The sequence below is a fragment of the Zootoca vivipara genome, chromosome Z (genome assembly GCF_963506605.1).
Source record: "Zootoca vivipara chromosome Z, rZooViv1.1, whole genome shotgun sequence".
NCBI lineage: Eukaryota > Metazoa > Chordata > Lepidosauria > Squamata > Lacertidae > Zootoca > Zootoca vivipara.
The window spans coordinates 12,543,089-12,562,619 of record NC_083294.1 but is presented as its reverse complement, the minus strand read 5'-3'; the positions used below and the strand labels follow the sequence as shown (position 1 = coordinate 12,562,619).

At 45.1% G+C, this 19,531-nt stretch overlaps 1 protein-coding gene across 2 annotated transcripts in view; it reads right to left on the bottom strand.

The window, feature by feature from the left end:
• Positions 1 to 9,157: 9,157 nt before the first annotated feature.
• Positions 9,158 to 19,531, bottom strand: part of PLPP7 (phospholipid phosphatase 7 (inactive)) — a 33,173-nt gene continuing 22,799 nt past the window's right edge. For both annotated transcript variants that reach the window (XM_035112649.2, XM_035112648.2), the window contains one exon: positions 9,158 to 10,005. In XM_035112649.2, coding sequence (XP_034968540.1) covers positions 9,641 to 10,005 — 365 coding nt within the window. In that variant the 3' untranslated portion in view covers positions 9,158 to 9,640. The remainder of the gene's footprint in view (positions 10,006 to 19,531) is intronic.

Genomic DNA, 19,531 nt, shown 5'->3' with positions numbered 1-19,531 from the left:
AGAGTTTTTTTTTTATACCAGGCCACGTGAGTGGGAAGGAGAGTCTCTTTACTTATAAACCCACAAGAATAAAGGGGTTTATTTGGAGGCAGCGGGAGAAGAGTGTGGGTGGCTTCACCTCTAGATTCCTGTGTCACATTTTAGTAACAGAGAGGGGGACATTCATCGCACCCCTCCTCATGGAGCTACAATTTCAAACTATGGTTCCCAAGATTATGGGGCAGGGGGAAATGAGCTATAAATATATGTGTGCTGTGGGTATCACCTTTTATGCACCAGAAAGGTACGGGAGAACCCTTGCTTTGATGTAACAGTCATCTAACCTCCAAACAGGCAAATCAGAATGAATGCTCACTAAACAGCCAAAGTTGTCTGATCTCCCTGCCAAACAAGTCAGCAGGGATGCTCAATAAGCAGGTTGTTTGGAAGTACTGCACAAATGGTTTGTGAGGCTTACAGGGAAATGTATAAAGGAAAAAGCAGGATAAAACACATCCACTCTCTTCCACCTCATATTCTCTCTGCATGCCTGGAGGTTACAATCCAGATTTGCGAGATGCTTGGCACGCTTCATATTTTCTATAAAATTAAAACCTCTTTCACTCCTGAATTTAATCAGCTTTAAAAGTCCTGAGCTGGAGGCATCTTACGGCGGTCACGCGAAATGTAAAGAGAATCACTGATTGCTTCTCTGCATGGGAGAGGAGGACCCGATGGCATCTTTTGTACCGGAGTGTCATTGGTACCCAGTGGGTGGCTTTCGGGTTTGCATTTCGAGCTCTCATAGGCTGGTGTCGCCCAAATAGCTGAACAACCGTGGAACACTTTTCACCCCCTGAATTAAAATTGGAGAGGCACACTTACCGCGTTGTTCAGCAGCAATGCTAGAAGGGCAGAGAACATCCTATGCTGGCGCTGTGCACTCTGAGCAGCTTTCCAGCAGGGTTCCTGTCCCACCACTGCCCCAATTTCTCTTTATCTCTTTGAAGCACTGCCAAGTCAGTAAGAAGCACAGTAAGTGGGAATGGGATGAGATGCTGCTGCTGCTGTTCAGGATGCCTGCCAGCCATGCCCTCTTAGAAGATACTCCATTGTGTTTCCCGCTCCTCCCTGACTTTCCATTCCAGTTTTTCCGGGTCATGTGGCCAGCATGACTAAGCCGCTTCTGGCGAAACCAGAGCAGCGCATGGAAACACCATTTAGCTTCCCACTGGAGCGGTACCTATTTATCTAGTTGCACTTTGACATGCTTTCATAGAATCATAGAGTTGGAAGAGACCACAAGGGCCATCCAGTCCAACCCCCTGCCAAGCAGAAGGTTTCGAACTGCTTTCAAACTGCTAGGTTGGCAGGAGCAGGGAAATACTGCTTAAGCAAAATTACATATGAACATGTATGTGAGGAGAAATCCATATTGAAATGCTGGTGAATTTTCCTGTGAATTTTGTTTTTGTTTTAATTGCAAATGTGGAGATCTGAACTTATGATTGGAAAGAGGGGAAAGCTCTTACACAGAAATAGGCGTCTCCTCCCCCTTCTTTTAAAAATGCATTTTTTTTAAAAAAAATGGAAATGTAAAAATATTAATTCCTAAGTGAGTCAATCAATGGGGCATTGCAACTAGTCACCCCATTCTGTTACAGCCAGGCTGGCAACCAGAACGATGCCCAACGATAATGGCTAGATTTGGCCCAAGGATCTCCAGATGTTGTTGCCTACTTTTAGCAGCTCCCATGGACTGCAAGAAGATCAAACCTATCCATTCTGAAGGAAACCAGCCCTGAGTGCTCCCTGGAAGGACAGATCCTGAAGCTGAGGCTCCAATACTTTGGCCACCTCATGAGAAGAGAAGACTCCCTGGAAAAGACCCTGATGTTGGGAAAGATTGAGGGCACTAGGAGAAGGGGACGACAGAGGATGAGATGGTTGGACAGTGTTCTCGAAGCTACAAACATGAGTTTGACCAAACTGCGGGAGGCAGTGCAAGACAGGAGTGCCTGGCGTGCTATGGTCCATGGGGTCACGAAGAGCCGGACACGACTAAACGACTAAACAACAACAAGCAGCTCAGAATGCAGTTCCTCAGTCCTCAACACATCTAATCAGAAAGGAAAGAAAAAAATGGGGAGGGGGGACCATCCAGAAAGAATGGCACTGAGTAATTGCTGTAGTTATTCCAATTCTTAATGCTTCTTCTTCCCCAAATGCCGGAAGCAATCAAGGCATCCCCCACGTCTTCTTGCACAACGGAGGTTAAGAGCCGCATTTTGAATGATTTATCCTAAATCAGCATGACAGGGAGAGGAATCTCTCCCGTTCAAGGGAGGGGGAGTAGTCCTTCTACCAATAACTGGGTGCATGGTTGGAAAGGAAAGGTGAACACGCCGTTACATTTTTTGCACAGGTGCCACCATGTTCATCAGCCATGACGCTGTGCTTTGCTCATGCAAAGTTGATATACGGGAGCGGGAAGAGGAAGGGGGAGAAGTGGGCATTCTGCAATCTTTGACTGTTGCTATAGAGACAGAAGCAAATTTTGAGTTCTCAGATGCAGGCAGCACAATCCCTGTGAGGGCTCCTTCCTGCACCCCAAGATGCGCTGCAGACTCTTTGCAAAGTCTGAAGTGGGCTTCAGAAACAGATCTCTCCCCACCCCCCTCCCACACAGGCACACCGATGAACTGCACTTCTGCAAGGAAGCTGCCGGTGTCAGCACCAAAGAGGCATTTTATTCCCTCTCTACTATATGCTAACCCACCTGCTTGACCTCTCTAGTTCAAAAACTTCAGCAGTCCCAAACATGGAAGGGTATACTTGTCCATTTCAGTTTCTCTCTGTTTTCTGGTACAGTATATCCAGTCTTAAATTCATTTCTCCACATTTCCACAGTGGTTTGCATTAAAAAAAAAAAGTCCTCATGAGATTTCAGCATAATATAAACACTGAAATTTTCCTCTTTTGAGTTTGTGACAAGATTGCATCGTTTAAGTTATTGGTGCTCATCTTATATGTAATTTTTTAAATCTACCATATGATATTATACTTTATTACAGTGGTACCTTGGTTTACGAACTTAATCCATTCCGGAAGTCCGTTCTTAAACCAAAACCGTTCTTAAACTGAGGCATGCTCTCCCTAATGAGGCCTCCTGCCGCCAGTGCCCTTCCACCGTTTGGATTCCCTACTTAGACCGAGGTAAAGTTCTCAAACCAAGACACTATTACTGGTTTTCTCATTTTGCTTTCTTCCATTTTAGTGCCAAATTTCTTCTACTACACACATTTTTGCAAGTGAGGTCCTCCAATAAAGACATTTTTGCAAACTATGTCGCCTTATATAATGTACTGGCGGGGAGTACCTGGCGCTTCCTGATAAAAATGGGGGGGGGGGTTTCCTGTATTTAAATGGACAGTGTAGTTTGTGAGTTTGGTCCCATCACACCAAAAACTGGGTGAACTCACACCAAAGTTACATTTCGGTCAACCATCTTATTTCAAAATGGTGCCTATCATCCAAATGACAACAAAGGCCCCACCCCACCTCAGGAACCCTTGTGTTGAGTTTAATGGTGACTGTATATCTAGAAGTGGTTGAATCTATGCTCCAAAATGGGCAGTGTCATGCAAAAGTGATGTTTCGGTTTGCCATATGAATTTAAAATGGTGGCCGAAATCCCAACATTGATGAGAAGTGCACCCCACACCTCAGGAGCCCTAATGTTGAGTTTGGCAATGTTATCTCAAGAGACGGCCAAACCCAAAGAGAATGAAGTCCTACTGGTACAGCAATAAAACTGCTAGTGCTAGCACATGTGCAAAGCTAAGCAGAGTCCAGTATGGCTTCAAATTGGATGGGATATCATGTATTGAGATTCCTGCATTGCAGGGGTTGGACAAGATGAACCTGGAAGTTTCTTCCAGCTTTACAATTCTGTGAAATGGACAGACTGACTTTCTAAAATGTGTAATAGATTTATTGTATATATATATATATTTCTATTATAAGCATTTTAATGCACCTTTTCATATAGTATACAGTGGAACCTCAGTTTACAAACACCTTGGTTTATGAATTTTCGGTTTACGAATGCCGCGGACCTATCTGGAACGGATTAATTCACTTTCCATTACTTTCAATGGGAAAGTTTGCTTCAGTTTATGAACGCTTCAGTTTATGAACAGACTTCTGGAACCAATTACACCCATGCTTTGGGTTAAGTATGCTTCAGGTTGAGTACTCTGTGGACCGTCTGGAACAGATTAATCCACTTTCCATTACTTTCAATGGGAAAGTTTGCTTCAGTTTATGAATGCTTCAGTTTATGAACAGACTTCCGGAACCAATTGTGTTCATAAACCGAGGTACCACTGTAGACAATTTTCTACCCATTGTTTGGTTGGCGAACTGCAGCACAAAATTCAGAAAAGTGTGGATTTCGAAGGGTGGCTATGTTCCCATTCTTGTATTAAGATCGAGTTAGAATGTATTGTTGAGTTTTGCATTAAAATTCCCAGCTGAACTGATTCCCCCCCCCGTCAATATCATTAGTGGGTAGGTGCCAATCCATCATTATCATTCACTCCCTGGCACTTTATTTACAAAAAGTACCAGGGAATCTTGAGATTTCAGGGCTAGAGTTTTCTGCTCTTCAAGGGAGGAGTCTACATGCAACTCTACTGGGAAGTTAACAGGACCCCAGAGTCCAGGGCCCACACTTGCCATACTAGGTAGCTGAACCTGCCCTGCCATTTTAATTTCCTACAATTCTCCTTGCATTTCTTGACGGCATTGTGGAACATTTAAATGGCAGCTCAGACCCAGCAACCCTGAGGTAGCCAATGCAGTGCCTTCCAAATGCTGTTGGACACCAACTCTGATCAACCCTGACCACTGGGACATGCTGGCTGGGGCTGATGGGAGTTGGAGTTTGACAACAAGATTTGGCCATGATGAATGTGTCCAGACCAGTTGATTACAGAAAAACAACAATACTTTCTTCCTTTCTTTCCTTCCTCTTTCTTGTGTTTTAAGGTATCATCTTTTTACAGTATTATGGCCCAAAGTAGCAGTGCCCTGCCCTCTCTGGACCTCTGAGACAGCCTGGGTGCCAGGACAATGCCTGCCACTTTAAGTGAAAGATGTCATCACACAGGAAACAAAGATGTAAAGAAAAAGGAAATAAGGCTCGCAAATGACAGATGACTATGCAGTTTCTTTCGCTGCTGATAGAGAGAGAGCAAGCCACAAATCACAGAACAGAGCAGCTCAACCCGGATTCAGAGAGTGGGAGCTTATTGGCTATGCTAACAAAACTGCATCTTTCAGAGAAAGGTGCATTTGGCCAGCAGTGAAGAAAAAGTGGACTAGCTGTTGTGGGGGGAAAACAATCAATAAGGTGGAGACACAGAAGCCAACTCCTAGGGCCCGAGGGGGCTTTGGCCTCCCAATAAAACTTTTGAGGGGGTCAACCCCCCAGCATAGCTGTCAATTTTTCCCTTTTCTCACGAGGAAGCCTATTCAGCATAAGGGAATTTCCCTTAAAAAGGGGAGAACTTGACAGCTCTGCCCCCCAGGTTGATGGGCATTGCCATTCAAATGGTGTGCATGCACTGTGTCATGCGATTGATTATGCGAGGCGGGGCTTATCTCCATCTCCCCCCCCCCCAATATTTTATTCAAGTTGGCACTCGTGTGTAGATGTACAAAAAAACCAGGGTGAGAGTGGAAAAAACCAAGTGACTCAATAACTTGGGATGACACCGAACCAGAATTCGTTAGCAAAGGAAGTTGCTGCTTTTGTGTCAGCTTAAAAATGCATGCCCTGTAATAAAATATTTAAAAAGTGCAGGTCTAGTGGGAGAAATAATAATTTTGCTAAGGTTTAGGCTACAAGCAAGGACTCTCACATGCAGGGTTCCATCTTGTTCTCCAAGGGTGGGGAACCCATGACCCTCCATAATAACTTGTTAAGAGCTTTCCTGGATCAGGCCAATGGCCCACTCCGTCCGTCATCCTGTTTCCACAGAGGCCAACCGGATGCTTAAGGGAAGCCCACAAGCAGGGCCCGGCCACAACAGCCCTCTCCCCTCCTGTGGATTCCAGCAACTGGTACTCAGAAGCATTACTCCCTCTGACCATGGGGGCTGAGCATAGCCATTGCGGCTAGCAGTCATCAGTAGCCTTCTGCTCCACAAATCTGTCTAGGGTGTGTGTGTGGGGAGTTAATCAAAATAAAAATTATTCAGGGGAATCTTCAAGGAAGATGAAGCTTGTAGCAGGGTGGGATAATTATTTGAAGGGGGAATAATTTGTCGAGGGAGGGAGGAATCTCAGAGAGGATGGAGATTCCTTTGCTTCATTTTGGGCTGCTCTTGAGCCCAGGGAAAGTGTTGGCGCTTGAAACTGCTGATGGTGTAAACTGGCCAGCTTAAGAGTCCCAGCAGTGGAAGCTGCATAGGATCCCCTCCTGGGTCTTGGTTGCAATAGGATTCCTTCTGTCTGCTTTGCAAGCTAGTGCTTCTCCGGTGACTTCCTGGGGAGAGGGCAATTTGTATGCCAGGGATAGATTTTCTATTTATTTGCTTCTCGCATTGATTACCCAACAACAAACAATCGCGAAACAGCCACAGCTAAAAATCTACCTGCACCCACCTCAACAGGCATTGCCTATAAAGGTTGTTAGCCAAGCCAGTGTATATCTTATCACTGGGGTAGGGGACATTTTCAGGCCAAGCGCCACATTCCCATCTGGGTAACCTTCCGGGGACCACATGACAGTGGTGGGCAAGACCAAAGCCAAAAATGGGTAGAGCAATGAATATATCTTTTGCCTTTGTTCAGTAGGCTAGTTTCTATGCATGCGTATGTGCATATGCTCACACACACACTCTCGATCCTCGATCCAAGCATGCAAGGAAAAATCACCAGTGTTTCAGGATATACCCTAGCCAGGTAAAGAGGGGGGTGAAGTGGGGATGGTGAGGGATATGGCCTCGGGAAAGGCCTGCAGGCCAGATAGAGCCAGTGGGCCACATTTGGCCTCCAGCCTAAAGTGCTACACCTCTGCAGTTAAATGTGTGAAGTAACTCTTGCAAGGTGTGTAATTTCTGGACAGTTTCACAGTATTTGATCCCCAATGGGTTACCTTTTACTCTCAACTGACTCATACCCTCCAACATTTCTCTGATGAAAATTAGGACATCCCATTCCATAATGATAATTTTCCTATTTATATCCCACACATCTTACTGGGTTGCCCCAGTCACTCTGGGGAGCTTCCAATGTATATAAAAACATAATAAAACATGAACTTTTTTTTTAAAAAAACTTCCCTATACAGGATTGCCTTCAGATGGCTTGGGGGATTGGATAACTCCATACCCTCCAACATTTCTCCAATGAAAATAGGGATGTCCTAAGGAAAAGTGGTAACAGGGTGAGCTCCCGTTGTTTGGTCCCAGTTCCTGCCCACCTAGCAGTTCAAAAGCACGTCAAAGTGCAAGTAGATAAATAGGTACCGCTATGGCGTTTCTGTGCGCTGCTCTGGTTCGCCAGAAGCAGCTTAGTCATGTTGGCCACATGACCCAGAAGCTGTCTGCGGACAAACGGCGGCTCCCTTGGCATATAGAGCGAGATGAGCACCACAACCCCAGAGTCATCCGCGACTGGACCTAATGGTCAGGGGTACCTTTACCTTTACGGAAAAACGGGACATTCCGGGACGGCTTCTCTCAATCAGGGACGTCCCTGGAAAGTAGGGACACTTGGAGGGTCTGCTAAATCCCCCTCCCTTTCGGCCTGTAGATTCTGGGATGTGACATCCGCCTTGTCTTTAAAATGCATTCTCACCCCATTCTGGGTTGCACTAGGTCACAATCCTGCAACACCAGCCTGGAAACAAAGAATGCTGCCTTCTCCTGAGTCAGACCATTGGCCCAACTTGTTCAGTATTGCCTGTACTGACTGAGGCTCTCCAGGGTTTCAGGCAGAAGTCTCCCCCACCCCTACCTGGAGATGCCACTTGGGATTGAACCTGGAACCTTCTGCATGCAAAGCAGATGCTCCGCCACTGATGCATCCACCATCCTAATGGCTCCTCCTTGGAAGACTTTAAATACTTAATTGAATTAAGGGTGGGAACCCATTGCCAAACTTGACATATCCTTTTTTATTTGTTAATGTCTGGCTCTGTGCCTGGCTTGCATGAGGGACAATGGATGCAAGTAACCCAAATAGAATTGCAATTCACTGCAGCAGTGGGTGGGAGAGTGACAGTTGCAATCTGGGATTCTGGACCATATGTTTAAATTGCTCAATGCAGCAAGAAGTAAGGCAGAAATGGTTTCACTCAACACCAACTTACTTCACTCTTCACCAAGCTGGTGCCACCCACATGTTTTGGACTACAACTCCCATCACCCTCGCCAGCACCTTGAAGCCATCCATCAATGGCTAGCCCTGAGACAAGCAGGTCACCTAGTCTCTGTCTTTCCTACTATGGTGACTTGCAGTGTATTTCTACTGTATTTAAATTATAGCCATATTCACTATATTTGCATGTATACATATGAAGTGGCACATACAAATTTTATGTGAATCTCTGTCCTCTTTTCTTTGGCGATATATTATGTAGCCAACCTACTGTCACCCATCTGTAGTCTGCTGGGCAGAAAAGGTTAGAATCATACTAATTACAGCAACAGGAGCAAATAAATGCCCTCAGATCTTGCTGCTTTGAGGAATTTTAAGAGATGGCTGGTGTTAGCCCTACTCAGAGTAGACCCATTGAAACTGCTGGCTGTGACGAAGTTACATACATTTAAAACAGTGTCATGCCATTTTAATTAGTCATGGCTTTCCCTAAAGAATTATGGGAGCTGTGGTTTGTTAAAGCTGACTGCAAGTTGTCAAGAGACCCCTATTCCCCTCACGGAGCCACATTTCCCAGGGTGGTTAAACAGTCCATCCCTCTTCGCAACGGGCTCTGGGAACTGAAGTTCTATGAAGGCAACAAAGGTTTCCTAACAACTTTCAGCACCGGAAAAATCTACATTTCCAGGATTTATAGGGGTAAGCCATGGCTGGCACGGTCCTTCTTTAAAATGTTTAGTGTAGATGGGGACCTTAAGTCAATTGATTTTAGTGGGCCTACCCTGAGTATGACTTAGGGATTGAATCCTAGAGCTCCAGACTGCAACCTTATAATTCACTTCACGTCAAATTTCCTGGCCTCCACGAAATAAAATCAATGCACAACCACATTCAACAACAAGGGCTGGGCATTCCAACAGCGTCAAGACTAGAGTGTGCCATCTAAACAAACAAACAGCAACAGAATGTAATTTTGTTCTCTCCCTACAGCCAAATGAATTTTCCATCCACTTGGGAGTCAAGAAAACATGGCAAAATGTAGCCGTGAGTCTCGGCAGCACAACCGGCAAGAAATCATCCCAAGACATTGTGCTATAATAGATGCAACCAGGTCTTCACCACCCTGGTGGAAGTTGATACTCATTCCCAACATGTGGAGGTTTGTGTACCATGTTTTGTTTTTGAAATCCTTCACTTTTAAAAAAGTGTACAGTATTCAAGTCTTCATTGTGTAAAAATAAGGGGGAAAGGACAGTCCGTTGCTGCTGTTTCACCACATGGAGATCAACATCTGGCAAGTATTAGAAGACATCCACATCACCTCCACCAGCCTAAACTGCAAATAGCCAAACACGAATCCAGAAAGGACGTCGGTGACGTGGTGCCGCCCAACCATGATCCGGGAAAGTCCCACCAACAAGGCCCAGATCACAATTAAGATGCGGAGTGGCACAGCTAAGACCAGGTGGTTGAGGAAGAACTTGGACACCATGGCGGCTCGGCTGGCGTGTCCTGCTGGAAAAGCATAGACATCCATGGTCAAGTAGTCCAACAGGCCTGGGCTTACGTCATACGGGCCCTTTCGCTTGACCATCTTCTGTAAGCCAGCCACAATGATGATGTCCAGAAATAAGGCTGGAGCAGAAATGAGAGAAAACAAGGAAGAGAATTAGAGAGACGAGCTGTCTGAGGCAAAAGGTTAAAATAATCATCTCAAGTGGTAACAATTAGGATAGAAATTCATTTCATTTCACATTTTAATGCACTAAGAGACACGGAAGGCAGAAGGCAATTTTGAAACTGTATGTTACATGTTTATTAAATACATTTGAGAAAACACAGCGTAACCTTTTAACCATTGGCTACCCACGGTTCACTCTGAGAAGCTGTTAAGGCAGTTAAGAAGCATAACTGGTACAATGAAACCTAAAGTATTATCCAAACCTGCTTAATATTTTACTATAATTCACACTGCATATGCATGAAGTGTTTCTTGGTGGGTGAGGGGGTAGATGGTGATTCTTTGCTACAAGCATTTCCCTAAACTGAAAAATAAAGGCTAACAAAAAATGTTCACATTTTAATGCAAACCTACGTAATTTGCCCTTCCTCAAATAATATGCAAACCAAAACACAAATACCAGTAGTCTTTCAAATTTGAAGTTCTCCAAATTTTTGCAATGCAGTTCTTTGACCAAAATAATAATAATACAGTATGCAAACAAAATTGTACATAAAAATGCATATATTAGTGAAAATAACATATGAAAATGCATTGCATTAGGGGAAATTGCTTGCAAAATTGCATGCAAAAATGTGTCTATTAGGAGCAATGACTACTAAAATGCTGGTGAATTTTTGTGACTTAAAAATAATCCACAAACTGCTTCAGAAATGTGGCAAACTGAACGTGAAAGTGGGAAAATGAGATTCACCCACCACTAGTAACCATCAAATAACAAGCAGCCTCCTCTGATTAGTATTTTGTTCACTTGAAACATTTAAAGCAATGCTCTCAGACTTCTAGCTGAAAAGTGTGTGTGTGTGTATTTCTGAATTAAAATCAAAGGCCCACTTACACCATGAAAACGTTTACTTTTTGAGTGTGTAAGTAGGGCTTAGTTTTTACAGAGTGTCATGATAGCACTGGGACCCATGTTCAAATCTCCATTCAGCCGTGAAGTTCACTGGGTGACTTTGGGCCAGCCACTATTTTTCAGCTGGATTTACATCACAATGTTGTTGAGAGTATAACAGGTGAGGAGATAATGCGTGCCATGTTGGCAAAAGCCCACTTTGAAGGAAAAGTGGGATATGAACAGAATGCACCTGTCAAATATTGTTGGTGAGTGATTACAAGATAATGACAGTCAATCAAAAGGTAGCTTGGCTTTGGAAGATGATTACCAAAGGTCTGTTTATTAGACAATGTAGACCAGTAATTCCTAAACTTTGTGCTGAAGTAAGTTAGGCTGAGGAATACAGCAGCTGACTCCAGGTCGCCCAGTGAGTGACATGGCTGAGTGGGGATTTGAACCCTGGACCTGGTATCCACTGTCTTAGTTTGACATTCTAGCTCTTGGGACCCCCAGTATAGCACCTGGGGACCCTATCGTGCCCTCAGACATGTCCTTGGTGCCCACAAAAGCCCCATGCCCATCACATTTTTTAAAAACAGAAAGGATTTAACTTGTAGGTGTGTGAGTGTACTCGTGTAGATATTTTTCCTGCTTTTTTGGAGTGAGCATCTTTGCTTCTCTTTCTGTGAAATGGGTATTTTGTGGTGCCTGAGGGAGTTTCCTGAGCTTACAAATGTAGCCCTAGACCCAAAAAGGCTTGAAACACTTGCTCTGCTCAGTATTCTACACAGGCTCTCTATACTTAAGACCTATATACACACAAAGAGAGGTTAAAGTCTCACATCTGCCACAGACTCACTAAAGTAACCTTGGGCATAAACTTGGGCACATAGTTCAGGGGCATAAACCTTTTGGTGCTTCTAATCAGCTGGAGTGCTTGTTTCACCAAATCGCTGGGAAGGTTCGGTGGCAACAGCAAATCGGGCCTGTCAGGGTGGCACAAGGCCTTCAGAAATAGATACAATTGGTGCCGTCAGTCTGTGAGTTAAGGCTCAAGTTTCCTTATCTGGCCTACATACCAAGGCTTCGGCTGCCTTGACTGCCTGCCCCAATCACTTCAGCTATAGGGCAGGGTCGCTGTGAGCCACTGGGATATTCCAGGGCCAGACACTGTCTGTGTTGCTTTTGAATTCCATGGGGTAATAACCTTCCTCCTCCCTACCCCAGCTGTTGAAGGTGACAGAATGCAACTCGGTGTCAGAGCACATATTCTGCACGCAGAAAGTACCAGGGTGAATTCTCTGCTATCTCCAGATAGGGTAGGCAAAGCCTCCTGTTTAAGCCCCTGGAGAACTATGCTACTCATTGGAGAGGATAATGAGCTAGATGGGGCAATGGATTAATGTGCTGGCTGCAAGGCACCTTTCTGCTTTCCTAATAAAAATGGGTGGGGGTATGCAGGAGCTAGATTTGAGTTCTACCAGAAGATCTCTCTATGCAATTTGCTGCAGGAGATCAGTAAGTGTTCCTGATTCCCAGTAGTTTTAACAATGGCAAGTAAAATTTCTAGCGTGTGCGTGCGTGCGCGCGCTCATGCGCAAAACCTCTCAGTCTCAGTGCTCGTCATTTGTAAAATAAGAATATTTATTGGCTGCTTGGTGGTAGAACAGAACAGCAGAACCATCTCTGCAGGTGTAGATCATCTTAATGCAGCTGGAGCTGATGGGAGTTGTAGTCTAAAACATCTAGAGGGCATCAGGCTGGCTGAAGGCTTCCCTGGCACTCTTATTCTGTCTTTTTAAGAGGAATTTTAAGAGGAATTTTAAGGGACCCAGGTGGCGCTGTGGGTTAAACCACAAAGTCTAGGGCTTGCTGATCAGAAGGTCGGCGGTTCGAATCCCTGCGACGGGGTGAGCTCCCGTTGCTTGGTCCCAGCTCCTGCCCACCTAGCAGTTTGAAAGCACATCAAAGTGCAAGTAGATAAATAGGGACCGCTCCGGCGGGAAGGTAAACGGCGTTTCCGTGTGCTGCTCTGGTTCGCCAGAAGCAGCTTTGTCATGCTGGCCACATGACCCGATAGCTGTCTGTGGACAAACGCCGGCTCCCTCGGCCTATAGAGCGAGATGAGCACCGCAACCCCAGAGTCGGACACGACTGGACCTGATGGTCAGGGGCCCCTTTACCTTTACCTTAAGAGGCATGGGTTTGATGTGTGCAATGACACGCTAGGTGGGTGTATCGACACACATGCACTTGAGCACACCTCTACTGATACCATCAGACAGCAGTGCCTAAGTTTGAAAAGGGCTTTTGTGCATTTTTTTAATGGACTACAATGATAGATGATAGTGTTGCTATTTTTAAATGGCATGCTCAGATGCATCATCTCTTTCCCACCCACACAGCTGTGTTGTGCCCACTAGTGTGACTGAAACACTGAAAAAATGAACACACACAAAAGTAGCTAAATGTCAATTTAAAACATGCCTGTTTCGGTTTCTTGCAACTTCTCATTTTCCCCAGTTCTCCATATTTCTACGTTTATTTGCGGGGGGGGGGGAGTCCTTATGAAAATTCATCCACATTTAGTGAATTTATCCTAATAAACACATTTCTGTATGCATTTTAACCAACCACATACATTTTTCCAGAGAAATTTCCAGTAATATAACCTTTGTAGGCTAGTTTCACTAACATATGCATTTATATGCACACTTTACCCCAGTAAAACCATGTTTGTATGTGTTACTTGGCTGGAGGACTGCATTGCAAAACTTGGGAAAGTGCAAATTTCAAACAGTGGCTGCATTTCCCTTTGTGCATTCTTTTGGAAAGTGAGAATTAGTTAAGCTTGCCTTTAACTAATTCAGGTTTCTTCCTCTTTCCTATACCCCCCACACTCTTAAAATTCAAAAGGTTTACTATAATTCCCCATGCAGCATACTGTACAGTGGAACAACAGAGGGAAGGGTATCCTACCGAAACACAACGATGAGCCGAGGGGGTGGAGGGAGGAGGGGTGGGATACGTCATGGATTGGGACAGGGTGGGGGGAAGCACAGGGATGACCCACAGCAACGCGTGGGCGGGCCAGCTAGTGATTTCATAAAAATAGAAGTCAGCAGTCTGGATGCACGAGAGAGGGAGAGATTGAGATTGAGAGAGTGTGCACACTTCTAGGCGGCTGCTATTTTCAGATGGGAGTCCGTCACATTTCGGCAAGTCCAAGTTGTGCAATTAAAGTTGACTTGGCATTCCATACCCAGATTGGACTTTTTGTGATAAGGAAAGTGAAGGGGAAATGTATTGGAATATGTGGGATAACAACACAACACAGTATAAACTCCCCGCAGACAAATTAGAATGAATGTTCTCTGCCTGACTGGGAGAGATAGGAAGCAGGGTTCATTCTTTGCCGAAAGCCCAGCTCCATCAGGTACTGTCCTGCTTTAATTAATTGTACGTAAGCTACTCTAGGGGGGCTTTTTGGCTGAAGAGCAGGGTAAAAGTGCTCTAAATAAATACAGTAAATGCTCAGTAAACAGCCAGTGTCATCTAACCTCCCCACATACATTGTGGAAACAAATCAAGATGAATACCCAATAAAGAGATCACCCAGAGGTGACCAGAGATACACATTTCACAGTAGGGAAAAAGGTCTATTATTTAAACAAGACGTCATGCCCATGGAAATATATAGGTATTACCGTAGTAGCCTAGTCCATAGCGTTGCTTGGGAATTGTAAAAAACCAAACATTAGTTTTGAAAACCTGTTGGCCACCTGCCTTGATTCAAAATGATGGCATTTGTATCCAAATATAAATGAAAACCTGCTCCTTGATTTCAAGGACTGTAATGCAATATTTGGTTAATATCACTGCTGTTTTGAAAGTTTCAGTCTACCATCTTGATTCATGATGGCATCAATCATATACAAACATAGACAAAAACCTGCTCCTTGATCTCAGGAAACGTCACAGAAAAAGTGGTTATGATATCTTAAGAGGTGCCTAGATTGCACAGCATACAGACAACTTTCCACAATATTTAGCAGATTTGGGGGCTAAAGTGTGTGAGTGGGTATAATCTGCCTCATAAGCTAAATCATCAAAAAAAGATTATGAGGTATGGGGTCAAGGAAGAGATGAGAAGTATAAGATATGTTAGACTCCCCTGTCCAAGTTGATTAGGACTAACGAGTAAAATGGCTGGCTGACCCAAGACCCGCCATTCTTTTTGCACACTGTGCCCTTGTGAGCAAAGGCAATTTGTATTTCTGAACCAATTACTTTAGTGTGGCTTCTTCCCAGATTGCTGCAAAACGCAGCAACTTTGCAGCTGTTCTGGAGAGACAAAGCTCATCAGGAGGGTGAGCGGTGGAAAGAGATCTTACACAGGGATGCTGATCTCCTGCTTAGCATTTTATTATATTAGTGCCAGCTTGGGAACATCCTGAGAGAGTAGCCTCCCATTGACTGTCTTCCAACATATTTCCTTACATATTCAAGGAATAAAATACAAAGTAACAGAAGTGGAAATAGAATTAGTTGTAACAAGGAGGTTGCAGAGCAGATCTGGTGGGGGATGTGGTTTCGGGAGAGGGTTTGTGGCTGAGGAGATGTAACCTGGGTTGAGTCCCGAGGCACAGATGGAGAGGCCTGGAGAGCTGCATTTGGCTCCAAGGGCTGAATTTTCCCCAGCTCTGCTTTCAGCCCTACACATTAATAGACAGAAGGTTGGTGGCCAACTTTTCCCCTGGGCCCTGCTCCTCTGCCTTTAAAAGTTGCCCAGCAAATAAATACAAATTGAGCAACTGAATCTTTTCCCAGACTTCATTCTCTATACAGGAAAAGCTTCATCTCCTTAGTTTTCTGGCATGCCATGCTACTATTAAAGACAGAGGAGCATAACTCAATAAAAAGAAGAAGTTGGCAATCAGCAGCAAGGTCTTTAGAATGCAGAGCTAGACAGAGAGTAGTTGCAGAGTTCCCTAGAGATGCACAATGATTGATGAACAAACCAAGCCTGCTGCATTAGATAACTGCTCTGACGTTGTAGAATAAGCAATTCAGCACAGCTCACTAGAAAAGGGACATTTTCGTAACTATGCAGGTGCTGCCTTCCTGGATCAGACCAAGCACAGAATTTTCTCCCCAGCAGCACAAGAATGTAAGACAAGCCCTGCTGGATGAGGCCAGACGCCCATCTTGGTCCAACATCCTGTTCTCAACTGTGGCAAACCAGACGTAGCCATTTCAATGCCTCTAGGAAGAACACAAGCTTGGGACCCTTGTGAAAAGGATTTTGAGAAGCGGATGGGACAGCCCACCTGTTAATCACATGATGCCTTAATGACACTGTGTGACTGACAAGTGGATCATCCCATCTATCTGTCAAATTTGAACTGCAAGGCCAATGCTGACAAGGACCTGGCCTTGAAAGCCAAAAAAATTCCCCACCCCAGTAGAGCAAGAAAGAACTAAGCTGCTCTGATGGTTACTCAAAGCCTCTGGTCCTTCAGGTATACTGTGCCTGAACATGGAAGCTCCATTTAGCTATTCACCATCAATATATTTGCCTTTTAGCTGGCCTCTATCAATGAACTCCTATCTAGTGCTGATTATGTGCTCTTAAAAGGTACATTGTGTGTCTGCCATGAGCACCAAGGCATGCTTCAAGCCTTAAGAGTGTGAGACCACAATATTTTCAGGAGCACTGTGTAGACCAGGTCCCTCAAGCTCCAGGGGCACCTCTACTTTTGGCATTTAACCCTGGGATCCAGTTCTCTCTCTCAGCAAAAAAAAAAGGGGGGGGAAGGGGGGAAAGCTTTTTTAGATTTGTTCTCCTTGACTCCCCTGCCACGCACCCAAAAACCTAGTTCTTCAGCAGCTTTCAAGAAATATCCTAAATTCTCCTCTCTCCATTCTTCCTTTATTCTCTCAGTTAATGTTTCTGTCAAGTCGCATTAGGGCCAGGCAGGCTATAGATGCATACGGGTTCCCCCTTGGGTGAAGTCTCTTCCTCGCAGCTGCAAAACCACTCTCGGCGGGGGGGGGGAGGAACCTTTCTGTCTGTCCCCCCACTCCCTGCAGGAGTACCTTGCCAAGGTCACAAACTGGAAGTGAGACTTCAACTATAGTCCCCCCCCCAAGATGCTTTTAAGTGCTGACGGCATCAATAGCTCTGCTGAATCACACACGCATTTCCCCACACTCTGTTCTGGATTCAGCTGGCACACCGTCGCTCGTACCTGCTAAGTTCTGCCTGGAAGGGTTGCTATTAAGGCAAATCACATTTCACACCAGGGTGGAAATATAAATGGAAAAGGGGGCTGCGGAAGGAAGTGGAAGCGCAGCCATTTCCTGTAATCTTTCACAGTACTGGCTCTTCCTGGCCTGCCTCACAGCTCTCACTACCAGACTCTATGAGCCACTACACTAAATGGTCATTGGTCCACGATCTAGTTTTTGACACCTATCTTTTGCATTACAGATTCCTGCATTGCAAGGGGTTGACCCAGATGACTCTTGGAGTCCCTTCCAACTCTACAATTCTATACTGCTATGATGCTATGACCACCTTGATACTTTGGGTTGGAGGGACAGTGGTTGCTAGGCCTCAATATTCCAGTCATTTGGGGGGACAGGCTAGTAGGCCTATAGTGGTCACTAGGCAACCTATTGTGATAAAGCAGCAAAGGTTAAAACCACCTTTCAGGTTCTTGAGAGGTTCACAACATAAAATCAGAAGTGCAGCCCATGTAAAATCAGTCAGTGAGGAAGCCAAGCATGTTTCCCATGGAAGGAATTCCACAAAAACAGAGCGACCACTGAGACGTCCCTGCCTGGTGTGCCTGATGGATCTTGCCAGTGGCCAGCCTTAAAGGCCAGGCGGGCTAAGAGTGGTGCAGATGGTTCTTCACAAAACCTGGTCCCAAGTAGTTTAGGGCAAGACGATGTTTGCTGAGACACTTACCTATCAGTTATTAAAGTAAAGAACAGAACACAGAGATTTCCCTTCCCCACCCCCAAAATTAGTTTTAAGATTTCCTAAATGCCAAAACAAAACAATAATCAAGTTAGCCTTGACAAGAGAAACAAAATTACAGACAGCGACCATTTTGCGCATGTCCAATGCTGCTGACAGTCAGGTTTCTTTTGGACCGGGAAGAGGATAGAACGTGGTGGGGCTTATTTGCGTTCTGCTGACGTATGCAGAGTCCATGACTGGAAGAAAGGTAAAGGGACTCCTGACAGTTAAGTTTGGTAGCGAACGGCTCTGGGGTTGCGGCGCTCATCTCACTTTACGGGCCAAGGGAGCCGGCATTTGTCCGCTCCACAGACAGTTTTTCCGGATCATGTGGCCAGCATGACTAAGCCGCTTCTGGCGCAATGGAACACTGCCACCAGAGCAGCGCATGGAAATGCCGTTTACCTTCCCGCCGGAGCGGTACCTATTAATCTACTTGCACTATTTTTGTGTGTGTCATGCTTTCGAACTGCTAGGTTGGCAGGAGCTGGGACCGAGCTGACCCTGTCACAGGGATTCAAACCGCTGACCTTTTGATCGGCAAGCCCTAGGCTCAGTGGTTTAACCACAGTGCCACCCACGGCCCCCAGGAATGGAACCCCCATGCAAAATGGTTGCTGCCTGTAGTAATAACAACAATGATACAAATTTAGGAAGCTGTCTTATACTAAGTGAGAACACTTGTTCTATCCAGCTCAGTATCGCTACCCTGGCTGCTCTCCAGGGTTTCAGGCAGTTCTATCCAGAGATGCTAGGACTGAATCTGGGATCTTGTGCATGCAAAGTAGATGCTGTACCAGATGTGCCTTACAAGATCTCTGGCTTCAGCTGATTGAACCAAACCCTCTAGCCAGTGCCTGAGCCTGCTGTGGAATGTCTGTAAACACTCCACCTGCTCAAAAGTTATTGTCAACATAGGGACACACAAAATGCCTAGGAGACAGAAAGAACAGTAGGTGGGAATGTGTGCAGAGAAGGAAAGGAAACAACAGGATGACAAGTCAGCTCTTAAGCTGTGTTAAGTGAGCAGTGTCCATGTGAAACAGTGGATGTGCAAAACAGTGCCAATGGTTGGATGCGAGCGAGAGAAAGAATTGCAAGTAGAAGACAAAAGCAAAGTTGTGACTTGTGAGTCTTGAATGATGGCAGTGGTGGTGATTAAACATTATTATGCTACAAGTAGGGATAGTCAGTGGCGGAGCTTCATGCTCTGGCACTGGGGGGCAGAGAGCAGGTGGGCAGCCATGATGGAACCCCACTGGGATTCGCACTGTTGGGGGCGGGGCGCTCCTCCCGCACACCTCTTCCTCCACCATTGGGGATAGTGGAGATATTTTATTTTGTCTGAATTTTAATGAGCAATTACTTAATTCACACTTTTCCAACCAGTGTGTGACCTGAAACATGGCTGCCCTTTGAAATTTGCACTTATCTGAATTTAGTGATGCAGTTCTCCACCCAAGCAGTGTGCAAAAAAAATAATGCACATGTTAGTGGGAAATGTTAGTGGGAAATATATAAAAGGATGTCATATAGAGGAGGGAGAAAGGTT